Below are 15337 nucleotides of genomic sequence, written 5' to 3' on the forward strand. Positions count from 1 at the left end.
TCAAACTGTGATCATAACCTTGTACCCAGGGTGCTGTCATCAAAGAACTTAACAGCGTAAGCGGGATTACAGTTACTGCGAATAGGATGCATGCAACAGCTTCCTATTTTGAACGAACTGAAACAAAAGCGTGTCCACAAAGGGCGTTTTGAATCGTGTTAATTAACTTTTAGTATTTTTGCACAGGTCAATATACTAAATTTGACGTATTATGCTGTTAATTTCAGTATGAGAATTTTCAAAAAAAAAAACTCGGGAAGGCCGAAAATGGTTCAAATTTAATCACTTGATCCAATTTTAATCACTTTCTACAATACACTTTTTTTTACTTATTAACCTTACTTATTTACCTTACTTATTTACTTTACTTATTTATCTTACTTATTTACTTTACTTATTTATCTTCTTTATTTACCTTATTTATCATATATATGATCCTGAAGCATGCGGCATGCATTGTTCTATGAAATGAAAAATGTCCATGTGATATAATATTAAATTAAATTTTACTTAACCAAATATGCCTATCAGAAGAATTCGATTGTTAACAGGAATCGTAATAGGGATCACGTTTTAACCTTGTCACTTGTGCCCTTAAACATCTTCAACTTAATTGCCTAACTCAGCCTAAGCATCTGCAGACATGTAAATATCGTTTAAATGTTATTATGAAGAAAAAACAAGAAAACAGAGAAGCACATTACCGTGCAAACGGGCTTCCATTTTCCAATATTTATGTAGAAGGACATCCATAAAATTCTACTCTCATCGAGATATAGTTATTCCAATCCGTTGGATGAATGCGAATGAACCGAGCAGAAATATGAGGAATCACCATGTGATGGACAATGGAATTTTTGTCTGTGTTGCCTTGGAATTCCTGAAGACATTAAAAAATACTCGAGGTTGCTGTAATATCTATCTTTAAATAGCAATATATTATTAAAAAACAAAATTGAATTATTGAGCATTTGCCCAAACTCATTCCCCGAAACTGCGATTTTCTCTTGCGAGAAACGAAGGCTTTCGAATAATCAAAATTAAAAATGATTCTAATTGGTAGACGCTGGAATGTTGTAACACAATACATCCCAAATACGAAAAGGAAACCAAGGTTTCTGGCGGAATGTTTGGATTGTCCCAGAGCTTTGGCCGTGGGAGGAGAACTTGCTGCGGCGCCAGAAGTTGCTCACACCATTACGCGCCAAAATTGCCCATCGAGCGGGTATTAGACGTTAATTCCTGGGGGAGGTGTTTATCTAACATAGTAAAATAATTGTGACCTTCCACAGGAAAACATACGTTAACGCTATTTCGTTCGTTCGAAAATATCGTTCGTTATCCGTGGATAAGCCTACATGACGTAGCGAAAGACGTGAACTATAGCCGCTGGAAGAACTCAACAAAGGCGCAGTTACAACGTGGTCGAGACGAAAGAACATTGTATCTTAGCATTCGTTGTCGTATTTAAAAGGGATTTTTTACATTGAAAGCACAGAAAAGAAACGGTAAAAGACTTATCTAGACTTAAGCTTAGTTTTCTGTGAACTTTAGTGGGATTTACTTTATGTTTTGTTTGGATATTTCGCTTCATATGTTGGTATATATCGAAGACGATTTTAGTAAATATCAAAAGGTTTATTATATCAAGTATTAACCATATCTATCTTTTGTTAGTGTCTTTGTATTTAGTTATTGTATTCTCTTGTAACAACTTATCGATGTAAAGTATTTGTTTGTATTTTAGCGTAAGAATAAACCGTTTCCCATTGTTTGTCTCGGGAGAGGAATTAAATTATACAGTCCCCAGAAGGCGCAGGGGGGGTGGCCGGCGGAAATCTCTGTACGACCCCTCCTGGCGTGAACATTATTGGTCCTTCGAGCCGGATGAAGGATACCTTGAACAAGTTTAGAAATGTGGTAGGTGAATACATCAACTTATAGGATGTCAGTGTCAACAAATACGCGTTCGCATAAAAAAGGGACCCCGGTAGAGCCCACCATGGCTGAAGGTGATACCTTGGATAAGAGTGATGATGTCACCCTGGATCAGCGTATCGAAGGTGAACACTCGCGAGATATTACACAAAGTCAACCAAAGCAGTTGTCCAAAGAGGTGAAGGGGATTCGCTTCAAACGACTTGCAGCCAGGAGGGTGATGACCCGGTTTGATGAGGCGATTAGGACTCTCATAGAGCAAAAGGGGAGCCGAACAGCCATCAGGAAGAATCTCAATGATATTCTGTGTAAGTGGACAGAAATAGAGTCACTTCATGCTAAACTTGAAAAATGTCTTGAAGAAGATGAAGAGTTATTAGAGGACGCAATGACATTAGCCGATATTCAAGTGGAAGTAAACAATATTGTTGGTATAGTAGATGACCACCTCCAAGAACGAGAGAATGAGCCATCGACCTGCGGTGGCTCAGTAGCCGGTTCTCGTCGCAAAGATTCACCTACCCCTTCCCAAGTTGAACAGGATGAATGTCAAGCAAAGTTGGAAGCTCTGGAAAAGAAAAGGCTCGAAGCTGAACAGCAGAGGAAGAAAGAAGCTGCTCAGCTGAGTGAGGTAGCCTCACAGAAAAGAGCGGAGGCCAGTAAACTTCAAAGGGAAGCTGAAGAGGCTGAAAACCGCTCCAATATCCTGGATCAAGAGGATAATGATTCCAGACCTAACTCACCTCTGAACATTGATGGTGAAGAGGCACTTGAGGCTGGTGAAAAGGTAGCACTTTATGTAAAGCATGTCGAACAGGTGAAGAAATTAAGCTCGCAAAGTAACCATAGTGATGATGGAGGCAGTCCGGAAGATTGGATAGTTCAGTTCCGCAGAACTCTCAAGGTGGACGTCAGAGCTGTGGACCCGGGGAAGATCCCGGTGCGAGCAGATGTGCCAGTCTACCATGGAGACCCACTGAAATGGTTGTCTTGGAGCGGGTTGTTCAAGGCACTGGTACATGACACAAAGATGTCTTCCGAGGCAAAAATGGGTTTTATGCACACAAAGCTGTCGAGAGACTGTGACCAGGTCATCGCTGGCTTGTTTCCAGATGATGACGGCTATGCTGATGCCCTAATGTTGTTGAGGGACCGGTACGGCCATCCAACCACACTGCAAGCTGCACATCTGCAGGTACTGAAAGTTTTGCCCACCATTGATACTAGTGACCGAAGAAACCTATCTATGAAGTTCCAGTCATTTGTAGACCAGACAAGAAGCCACCTAGCAGTACTCAGTCGTTACAGCAAAGGAGAGTCGCCGTTTGTTTCTTCGCTTATCAACGACTTGACAGACAAATTGCCCCAAGAAGATGCAAAAGCTTGGCGAATTAAAGCTGGTGAGAGAGACGTGCGAATGACTCTGGAAGCATTCAGTGTCTGGCTTGGTGCCAGAGGAAGATCTTACTGGGGTGCCTTACCACCACAGAAACCACAACGAAGAAGAGATGACCCCGGAGACAACCACCCAAGGAGATCACTCCACAACCAGCAACAAGGAACCCCCAGGTGTGTGAATTGTGGGTCTAACCACAAGACAAAAAACTGTGTCAAATTTAAAGAATTGCCAGTTGAAGAACGTTTCAAACTAGCCAAGGAGAAGCACCTCTGCTTCGGGTGCTTAGAAGAGTCCCATATATCCCGAAATTGTCCGAACAAGAAGGAGTGTGGAATGGGAGATTGCAAATTAAAGCATCATCCTCTACTGCACCTTGAACAGAATGCACGAACTGGAACTATGAAACAGAACCCTTCTGGCGTCGCATTTGGAATTATTGAAGTTTCAGTCATTGGTGCGGGTGGTGCTGAAGTCAAAGGGAATATCTTGTTGGATGACGGTTCGGACACTACGTTGGTCTCTGAATCGTTCGTGAAGAAGTTAGGGATACGCGGAAGGAAATCGATGCTCCAAATATCTGGTGTTGGTGGTGTAGGAGGAAGGAGAACTTCCTCCCAAGTAACGTTGCGTGTCAAAACGCCTGAAGGAGATGCAGAGCATGTTGATCTCAATGCATGGAGCCTTGAAAAAATCTGCCAACCTGTTGGAACAGTTCGATGGCCCCAGATCAAGGACAAGTGGAAACACCTCCAGGACCTTGACCTAAAAACGTCCGGTGGTGAAATCGATATCCTACTTGGACTTGACTATGCTGACCTACTGGTGCCGTTGGAAGTGAAAACAGGAAATCCACGAGAACCTGTAGCTAGAAGGACGAGCTTCGGTTGGACTGCTGTTGGACCCCTCAGTAAGTCTCGTAAGAATTGTTCCATCCACCATGTGATTGTAGTTGACGAGAAACCATTGGACGTGGCATTCAAAGAATTTTGGGATAGCGAGTCATTTGGAACAAAGACGTCAAAAGGACAAACGTATTCCAAAGAGGAACGATACGCGTTGGATACCTTAGAACAAGGAACCAAGAAATTGGAAGTCGGTTATCAAGTCCCACTGATGTGGAAAGAGGGAGAGCCACAACTGCAAAACAACCGCCACGCCGCAGTCAAGAGATTAGAAAGCCTGCAAAGACGGTTCATTTGGGACCCTGAGTATGAAAAAGATTATCGAAAAGCGATCCACAAGTATATCGAAGCTGGTTATGCCGAAAAGGTTGACGAATATAATGACCTCGACGGGCCGGACCAATGGTATCTTCCACACCATGGCGTGTACAAAAGATCTTCGGCAGAGAAAAAGATTCGTGTTGTTTTCGATTCCGCAGCTCAAAACAAAGGAAAGTGTTTGAACGATGCGCTACTGCCCGGTCCAGTCCTACAGAACGAGTTACCTCAAGTTCTCACGAAGTCTCGCGAAGGAGATATCGGATTTGGAGCTGACATCGAAGCAATGTTTAGTAGAGTTCGGATAAGTGAAAGAGACGCAAGATATCACCGTTTTTTGTGGACCGAGAAAGACAGCAACGTAGTCGACACCTATCAAATGAATCGATTGACCTTCGGGGACACGTCATCACCTTGCGAAGCCATCTACGTAACTCGCCGAACCGCCACCGATTATGGAAGTGGTAAACCAGAAGCAGTAAAAGCGATTAATGAGAATCTCTACGTCGATGATTACCTAGATTCAGCAGAGACGAAGGACGAAGCCGTTCGAAAAGGAAATGATGTCAAAGAAATATTGGCAAACGGTGACTTCCATCTGCGAAAGTGGGTCTCCAATTCACCAGAAGTAACAGCCGCGTTGAAAGGTCCTGTGAGCGACGACCTGACTGCCGAACCCGTTGTGACCGACCTCACTGATCGCGAACCGGAGACAAAAATCCTTGGTATAAAGTGGAACACCGATAGTGACGAATTGACATTTTCCGTAGCCCCGATGACAAATGTTACCGACACTCGAAGAGGTCTCTTGAGCAAATTAGCTGGTGTCTTTGACCCTCTCGGATTCGCCTCGCCGTTCACGATAAAAGCGAAGATTCTTACCCAACAACTGTGTCTGCTGGGCCTCGACTGGGATGGCGCTCTCCCCGCTTCTCATGTTATCAAATGGGAACATTGGCTATCAAAGTTGCCGGAGTTAGAGAGCATTAAGATACCCAGATGCATACAACCTAACAGAAAGATTGTGGTGAAATCAGAACTGCATACTTTCTGTGACGCGTCGGAAGAAGCTTTCGCCGCTTCGGTTTACTTAAGAAGCGTCTCTGAAGATAATCATGTCGTTTGCTCTCTGGTCATGGCAAAAACGAAAGTGGCTCCCAAGAAAGCGTTAAGCGTGGCGAGACTGGAATTACAAGCAGCTGTGCTGGGTGCCCGTTTGGCGAAGTACGTCACCGAAGCACTGACCCGACCAGTTAACCGTCTCTTCTTCTGGACAGATAGCAAATGCGTCATTGGTTGGATTAGATCAACGGCTGTTTGGTATAAGCCCTTTGTTGCCCACCGTCTAGGAGAAATACAAACCCTAACCGATCCAAAGTCCTGGCGACACGTGCCTGGTCGATTGAACGTAAGTGACCTTGCCACCCGATCGAGATTCGACCCCAAACAAGAGTTGATTCCACCACGATGGTTCAAAGGGCCAGACTTCTTGTACCAAAGCGAAAACGATTGGCCGAAAGAAGTTCCTGTCGGAGAGCTACAACAACTTGAAATCAAGCCAAGCCGAGTATTTGTTGCCAGCTCAAGTGATGGCGATTCGTATTTCTACGCCGATGTCGATTTGGAACGATGTTCCTCATTGTGGAAAGCTCAACGAATCATGGCGCAAGTACACCGCTTTCTTGCGATTTGCCGTGGAAAGGATCGAGACAGAGGCATCCTAACAGTCCAGGAGTTACGAGTGGCATTGACAAGTTTAGTGCGCCAATGTCAAAGAGAAGCCTTTGGGGAGGAGCTGAGATCCTTGAAGAGAACGAAGAGTGTTGATAATCATTCAAAGCTGCTATCCCTAACACCATATTTGGACCAGGATGATGTGATTCGTGTCGGTGGGAGACTCGACCGTGCAAAACTACCGTATGAAGTGAGACATCCTATCATTTTACCGCAAAAGCACCGCTTATCAAAACTAATCGTAGAGAGTTACCACCATTTGGAGAACCATGGGGGCGTTGACCATGTCCTGGCCACCATTCGACAAAAATTTTGGATTGTCCACGGACGGCAAGAGGTGAAACGGGTCAAACGAGAGTGTGGTCGATGCAAGAGGGAATGCGCGAAATTGAGTAGCCAATTACAAAGCGAACTGCCGATCGAGAGATTAACACCAATGGAACCAGCTTTTTATCACACTTCAGTTGATTATTTCGGACCGTTCCTGGTGCGGTTAACTCGCAACACGACAGCCAAGAGGTATGGCGCGTTGTTCGCTTGCATGGTAACTCGGTGTGTTCACCTAGAAGTCGCAGAGTCCCTATCGGCCCCCGACTTCCTACAAGCATTACATAAGATGATGGCTAGACGTGGACAACCAAATTCCATTTACAGTGATAACGGCACGAACTTTGTGGGGGCAGAACACGAGTTAAAGTCCATGGTTAGGGATTTAAATAAAAGCGAGAAGTTAAAGAATCGTCTTGCACGAATTGGCGAAGGAATTACGTGGAAATACCAACCTCCCGCAAGTCCTCATTGGGGAGGAGTTCACGAGAGTCTGGTAAAGTCCGTGAAGCGAGCACTCTACCGTACGTTGAATCCGAAAGGAACAACAACAAGTCCTCATCCGACGGACCCGCAGCTCTCCGCACTTTTCGCTGAAGTCGAAAGATTTGTCAACTCAAGACCGTTAACGTACGTTAGCAACGATCCAGAAGATATAGAAGCCATAACGCCGTACCACTTTTGGTTGCATCGTCGATCGACTGTTGTACCTCTTGGAGATTACAGTCGCCCGGATTTGCGTGATCGATTCAAGCAGACGCAACACCTCGCGAATGCAGTATGGCAACAATGGATAAAGTTATACTTACCGAGTTTGATGTCAAGAAGAAAATGGAAAACCGAAGAAAGAAATGTAGCAGTGAACGATGTCGTTCTTGTCGTTGAATCTGGCGGCTTACGGGGAGAATGGAAACTCGGACGTATAATTTAAACTTATCCGGGAAAAGACGGACGAGTCAGAGCAGCGAAAATAAAGACTACCGGCGGGACTTACGTGAGACCAATAACAAAGCTGTGCTTACTAGAAGAAAGTAAGGACAGATCGTCGTCCACATGAGATCTTGAGATGCGGACGAGCGATGGGGAGGAGTATGGATAAGCCTACATGACGTAGCGAAAGACGTGAACTATAGCCGCTGGAAGAACTCAACAAAGGCGCAGTTACAACGTGGTCGAGACGAAAGAACATTGTATCTTAGCATTCGTTGTCGTATTTAAAAGGGATTTTTTACATTGAAAGCACAGAAAAGAAACGGTAAAAGACTTATCTAGACTTAAGCTTAGTTTTCTGTGAACTTTAGTGCGATTTACTTTATGTTTTGTTTGGATATTTCGCTTCATATGTTGGTATATATCGAAGACGATTTTAGTAAATATCAAAAGGTTTATTATATCAAGTATTAACCATATCTATCTTTTGTTAGTGTCTTTGTATTTAGTTATTTTATTCTTTTGTAACAACTTATCGATGTAAAGTATTTGTTTGTATTTTAGCGTAAGAATAAACCGTTTCCCATTGTTTGTCTCGGGAGAGGAATTAAATTATACAGTCCCCAGAAGGCGCAGGGGGGGTGGCCGGCGGAAATCTCTGTACGACCCCTCCTGGCGTGAACAATCCGTTCGTTTGCCGTTCAAACGCTTGAAGCGTTCGTTGAAACGATTTTCGAGATCGTTCATCGTTCGAAATTGCCCGTTCGAACGCTTGGGAAAAAACGTTTGAAAATTGGTCCAAAAGTGTTCAACCGTTTGATTTACCGTTCGTTGAAACGTTTGCCGGAATTTCGTTCAATCGCATTGGATTTGGTTCAACATATTAGATTAAACATTTGCAATGTTACAACTTTGTAGAAGAAGCGCAGAATGTGCTACACAGAAATACTCCCAGAAACGTATTCAGTTCCTTAGTAGAAGCCTTTTAAAGGAAATAGTGAGGTTATATCGTTTTAGCCTAATCGATTGCTATTTTGTGCGCTTCATGTTATGGTTGATGCTTAGCGTCATGCAGACATGAAGGCTATTAACATTCAGTGCATGCAATTATTTCATTAGCGTCAAATTTCACGTCGTAAGCTTTCTTTCAAAAATTTATCGTTTTTTGAATTTCGGTAATGCACTAAATGGTTCTTTACTATACTTCTGTAGCTTCCATAAGCCAAATTTCACCGCGCGCACAAACAACCTCTCAAGCCATATATTAGCATTACGAGCCATATAAATATGCCTTGGCAAGGTGCTAATTAAGTTGCATAATTGTCGGACGTCTCTAAATGTATGTAAACAGACAAAACCAGATTTTAAAATGAATTGAGGGATTTTGCGTGTTACATATTAATATCGTACTTGTAAACCATGTGTATATAGCTAATTTATTTACATCTGATAAACTTATCTAGCTGGGCCTCCGTACGAAGCAGCTACTGATTAAAATCTATTCAAAATTAAGGACCGCATCCTAGGACGGACATTTCAGCTTGAAATTCGTTGTTTTTAATGCAGTCTGACATAGCTACAAATTATACAACAATTGACATACCCTAGCTAATATTTGAAGACATAAATACAGTGACCTAACGCGCGTTCGGTAGGGTTACAACGAGAACTAAGAGATCCCCGCAGTACCAAGTATACCTCAAGACCCCATCCTCAGTTCTGTTCGTTACGCCACTGCATGAATATCATAGCAATTCAAATATGTACGTGAAACTAGTCTAAAACTGGAGCCGGAGCAACAAGATCCTCAGTGCCCCGCTTACAAAATTATTACAAAATCATTTATATAGATTAGGAATAGAAGCGGACCAAAAATTGAGCCTTGAGGAATTCCACATGTAACAATATTTTTATGAGAAATTACCCAATTTACAGAGCACATTTGGGTTCTGTTTGCTAGGTAGGATTTTAGAAGGTTTAAGGCTGGCTTTTCTAAGCCATATAAACCAAGTTTCTTCAATAATATATCATGATTTATCGTGTCGAAAGCCTTTTGTAAATCAAGGAATACCGCAATATTAAAAAGACCGCGATCCATATTTACGAACCATTCGTTCGTACTGTCTAAAAGAGCAGACGCTGTCGAATGAAACTGCCTGAAACCAAATTGGTGATGGGATAACAAGTTATTTGCCACAAGATAATCATATAATTGTTCATATAATACTTTTTCGAAAATTTTACTTACAATAGGTAGAATAGATATAGGCCGATAATTGTTTAACAGATTTCGAGGACCTTTCTTATATAAAGGCGTAATTCTCGCTGCTTTCCATTCAGACGGAACGGACTCATTGCTAATTGCCATTACCAAACACGCGATCATCCCACACCACACGGGGGGTGTGTATACTGCAATAGTGAAGCCCACAAATCGATTGACTGTGACAAATTAAAAACAGTAGATGACCGTAGAAAGCACCTAGCGAAGCATCGCCTCTGCTTTAATTGTACGCGTGGGCAACATCGCGCCGCAGATTGCAAGAGTCGTTCTGCATGCCGCAAATGCCAACGCAAACACCATACGTCAATTTGCGAGCAACCAGATAATCCACTTATGGTGGCCTCTTGTAACGTGAACAGATCGGTATGTTACCCCGTTGTTGTGGTTGAGATAAATGGAATTAAATGTCGCGCCCTACTAGACACTGGGGCTGGCAGTTCCTACGCGTCCTGCGGGTTAATTAGTCAGCTAAAAATAAAACCGTTCAAAGTTGAGAGGCGACGTATCGAGATGATGATAGGTTCTGTCACGAAGAACATTGAGATTTACCAAATGAGCGCGAAGAGTCTCGAAAGCGATTTCTCTCTCGAAATGCAAGTTAGCAAAGTCGATCGCGAAAAGCTCCTGGTTTTAGAAAACCCAAAATACGCTGATCTCATCGCGAAGTACAATCACCTGCGGGCCGTAGAGATGGTCGACAAGGACGAGAAAGCAGAGTTACCCATACATCTTGTTATTGGGGCAAACGAGTATACAAAGATCAAAACCGAGAACGCACCGAAGATCGGTCGCCAGGGAGAGCCCATCGCGGAAAAGACCCATTTTGGTTGGACCATAATGTCCCCCGGCCTGGAAGAGAACATCAATGGACTTTTCCTTACCCAGACCTGCAGCGTGGACTATGAGAAGTTATGCCGCCTAGACGTACTTGGATTAGAAGATTCCCCAACTGGTGATCAGGGTGAAGTTTATAAGGAGTTTCAGGAGCAGTTGCAACGCAGTCCAGAGGGGTGGTACGAGACGACCCTACCGTGGAAAGGAAACCACCCTCCACTTCCTAACAACAAAAATGGAAGTTTACGACGACTTGAGAGCCTTGGGAGAAAGCTACAAAGGTCGAACCTTCTAGAGCGATACGACAACGTGATCAAAGACCAGCTACACCAGGGGATCGTTGAGCGAGCCAGCGAAAGTCCAAGCGGTCGTGAGTTCTATATTCCTCACAAGCCGGTTGTGAAAGAATCAGCCGAGAGCACTAAATTGAGAATCGTGTACGATGCGTCCGCTCGTGCCAGTGATAGTGCGCCATCTTTAAACGAATGCCTAAATCCAGGACCACCGTTACAAAACCAGCTGTGGAAGGTGTTGGTCAGAGCCCGGTTTCACCCAGTATTACTCACAGGAGACCTGAAACAAGCATTTCTGCAAGTAAGGATCCATGAGAAGGATCGGGACGCACTTAGGTTTCACTGGTTTAAAGACTTGCAGAAGAAGACCATCGAAGTACTACGATTTACTCGTGCGTTGTTTGGGTTAGCCCCATCTCCTTTCTTGCTTGGGGGAGTTATCCGGCAACATTTGGAGAGCTTTCGAACAGTTTATCCAGAGATCGTGAGCGAAATCGAGAAAAGTCTTTATGTCGACGACTTAATTAGTGGCGGTGAGAATGTGGTCGAGGCAGAGCAACTAAAGTGCAAAGCAACCGAGGTTTTTGCAGATGCTACCTTTGATCTACACAAGTGGCACTCGAACGCTCGTGAGTTGGAGTCACCAAGTAAAATCGAAGGAGAGGGCACGTTTGCGAAACAATAACTCGGAGTCTCCAACGGAGAGTAAGCAAGTATACTCGGTCTTCCGTGGAGCAAAGAAGAGGATACCATCGGGGTCGAATTTCCGTCCGGTGTAGCCGAACCAACCAAACGAGGGGTTCTCGGAAAAGTCGCAAAAATTTACGATCCACTGGGACTAGTGGCACCTCTTACCCTCATTGGAAAGTTATTGTATCGTGATGTGTGCAATGCGAAGCTACCATGGGACGCCAAGCTATCGTACGAACTGTCGCGAAAGTTAATGAAGCAGGAGGAAAGCCTACCAAAGAGTGCCATGACTAAGAGATCATTAGCCTTACACCGCGAAAAGATAACGGATATCCACCTTCATTCATTTGGTGACGCTAGTGGGAAAGGTGTAGCTGCCGCAGTCTACGCAGTCGTGTTCCAGCAGTCAGCAGTGAGCCAAGGATTGGTCGCAGCAAAGGCGAGATTGGCGAAGCAGGGTCTAACTATTCCGCGATTAGAGCTTGTTTCCGGTCACATGGCGGTCTAATCTCAAACGTGAAGACAGCGCTCGAAGGGTTCAATGTTAGCCAACAACATTGCTGGCTGGATAGTAGTGTTGCGCTGCACTGGATTGGTGGAAATGGTACGTACAAACAGTTTGTAGCAAATCGTGTGTCAAAGATCAGAGAACACACCGACGTGAAGTGGCGTTATGTCAACACCGAAGAGAATCCTGCAGATCTTGCGAGCAGGGGAGGATCAGTCAAGGATAAAGATCTTTGGTGGAATGGACCACCCTGGTTACCAAACACTGAACAGTGGCCTCTTAACATCGAAACGAGCGCTACGTCAGAGAGTCAAGCCGAGGAGAAAATGGTAAAAGAGATATTCAAGCTCAGTCGAGTCAAAAGTGATGATCTTGAAGCCCTTGCAGAGAAGTTCAGTTTCTGGAAATTAGTACGAGTATGTGCGTGGATCGCGAGATTCGTAAGAAACGCAAGAGAATCGAAAGGAAACAGATTACAGGAACCTTTGGGAACAGATGAAATCGAGAGACAAGTAACGGTGTGGGTCAAGCGAATCCAAGAAAGTGCTCAGGGGACAGAGAAGTTCGAAAGGGATCAAGTTCAATTAAACCTCCAACCCAATAACGAAGGAGTACTCGAGTGCCGTGGTAGGATACAGGGACAGTATCCAATCTATTTACCTGATTCTCACACACTCACCGAAAAAATCGTGATCGAAGCGCACCTGAAAACGTTGCATGGGGGAATAGGCGCTACAATGACACAAGTAAGAGAAAGCTATTGGGTACCCCGCCTACGGAGATTAGCAAGGAAAGTGGTAAAATCGTGTAAGCGATGTTATCGTTTCCAAGCGAAAGCATATACGAACCCACCACCAGGCAGACTACCAACCGAAGGCACCGAAGCATTTGAAGTAGTGGGAGTGGACTTCGCGGGTCCTCTCAGATATCGAAAGGCGAAGAATAAAGAAGGAAAGGCATACCTGGTAGTCTATGCGTGTAGCCTGACTCGAGCCGTGCATTTAGAAGTTTTGACAACGATGGAAACATCGGAATTCCTGGAAAGTTTAAAACGACTTGTAGCGCGTCGCGGTCGTCCAAGAAAGATTTATTCTGACAACGGTCGAACGTTCGTGGCTGCAGTCAAGTGGCTCCGAACAGTGATGAAAGACGAGCGTGTAAGCCGCTGGTTGTCGAGAGGGGAAGTAAAGTGGCAGTTCAATTTGAGTCGAGCCCCATGGTGGGGCGGCCAATTCGAGAGATTGATCGGTCTCATAAAACAGTCATTATACAAGACCATTGGAAACGGCTATTTGTCGCTACGAGAGCTACAGGATGTGATATTGGATGTAGAAGTGACCATCAACAATCGACCACTCAGCTATGTCGAAGACGATATACAGCTCCCCATCCTAACTCCAAACTCGTTATTATATGGCCGCTCCAATGTCTTACCCGAGCTAGAACACCATCGAGTGGAACAAGGCGACCTTCGAAAGCGAGCTAAACATCTTCGACGGTGCAAGGAAGCTGTATGGACCAGATGGGCGAAAGAGTATTTGAGAGGGCTACGTGAACGTCACAAGTTGAAACAGGATGAAAAATCAAACACACCGAAGGCTGGCGAGGTTGTGATTATAAAGTCGGACGAAAGGAATCGTGGAAAGTGGAAAATCGGAATAATTGAAAAGGTCATTCCTGGCATCGATGGGGTTGTACGGGGCGCAAAGGTACGAACCGGAAAGTCGCTATTGGAAAGACCTGTCCAACATCTTTTTCCGCTAGAGCTATCCTGTGACAAGACGGTACAAGAAACACCGGCGACGTTAAACGCGAAAGCACCGGCATTCGAGCCAAGACCAAAGCGACGGGCTGCCATTGAGGCAAATGATCGAATCGCGGGGGTCAGAATTGAAGAAGAAGAAGAGAGTCTGGATTGATAGTTAAGATACATTAACTTCGTTACAGAACGGGAAAAAAATTGATTGCACGTTTAATCTTAATAGTATCATAATTATGTGGTACTTTAGGGGAGAAATCAGAACATTGATTTGGGTCAAGGAATAAAAAATAATATAGCCGTGGACGAAATATATACTTAGAACATTTGTCTCATCCGAGACAAATGGGGGGAGTGTGTTAGATATTTCGTACCAAGATAATTATAGAATATTAGATGACAACATTAATTAGCATAGAGACATTATTTGCATGCCAGAGATATAATCCGTAATATATGATGATGTAAGTTGAGAGGTAGTTTAATTGTGAGCAGTGATTGTGAGTTACAGAGTGAACTTTGCAGTGATCGTGTTTAATTCGTTATATTTTATTAAACCTTATACAAAACTTGTGATTCGCGAATAGTGTTGCGACTATACACTAACATTTCCAACAAATCAAATAACTGTGAATTGCTCCAGATTCCCTGTTCTAGACTGAAGACATTTGGGGATAGATCATTTTGTGTCGCGGGACTACGATTGTGGAACGAATTACCCATTAATCTTCGGATGTGAAAATCAATTACTGTTTTTAAAAAAATCTTAAAACATATCTTTTTAACTTATTTTTGAATAATGTATGACGTTGGTCTTAACATTTATATTATTAGGTTTGTTAATGATTTAGATATTTTATTAGTTTTAATATTAGATTTTACTGTAAAGCTATAGAACAGAACACAATTTGGTTGCGCGCTATAGAAATACTTATTATTATTATTATTATTATGACTGGGCCACTTTATTCGGCGCGCTTGCAATTATTTTCCTCAAAGCATTGAAATCAGGCTTATCGATGAAATCATCAACAGAATTCGTATAACGGTTGTCTCGATTTAAACTTTTTTTCCCTTGAGTGTATTTGCTTGGCTAAACTGTAGCTCTCTATTGACCATGCATATATCGAAATATGACACGCATTCGAAGTAAGATTTCATATAGATGATCATGCAATTGTATATAACAAGACGTTCTCAATTGCATTTTATGTATGTGTTAACGCGAGTAAAATGTATTCGGATATAAATGCGCACTGCAATATAACTCTTTAGATTGCTTATCATGCATGGCCGGTGGAATCAAGTTGGGCCACGATCATCCAATCATTCCGAATAAACATGACATGAAAGGTTGCCAGACCTTGAAAATGGCTTGGCTGAGGCTAGAAAAAATATTCTGTATAACTGTTATTAATGTC

At 43.5% G+C, this 15337-nt stretch overlaps 2 protein-coding genes and 1 pseudogene across 2 annotated transcripts; all 3 read left to right on the forward strand.

Moving 5' to 3' along the window:
- The first annotated feature begins 2002 nt into the window (after positions 1-2002).
- LOC114534388 lies at positions 2003-7549 on the forward strand. Its single transcript, XM_028555828.1, has one exon. The coding sequence runs from the start codon at positions 2003-2005 to the stop codon at positions 7547-7549; it is 5547 nt and encodes a 1848-aa protein (XP_028411629.1).
- Positions 7550-10342: 2793 nt separating this feature from the next.
- Positions 10343-11644, forward strand: LOC114534390. Its single transcript, XM_028555829.1, has one exon. It carries the CDS (start codon positions 10343-10345, stop codon positions 11642-11644), a length of 1302 nt encoding a protein of 433 aa, XP_028411630.1.
- Positions 11335-14076, forward strand: LOC114534391 (annotated as a pseudogene).
- Positions 14077-15337: the final 1261 nt, after the last annotated feature.

The sequence above is a fragment of the Dendronephthya gigantea genome, unplaced genomic scaffold, assembly GCF_004324835.1.
Source record: "Dendronephthya gigantea isolate DGI-Jeju-01 unplaced genomic scaffold, DenGig_1.0 000099F, whole genome shotgun sequence".
Classification (NCBI taxonomy): Eukaryota; Metazoa; Cnidaria; class Anthozoa; order Malacalcyonacea; family Nephtheidae; genus Dendronephthya; species Dendronephthya gigantea.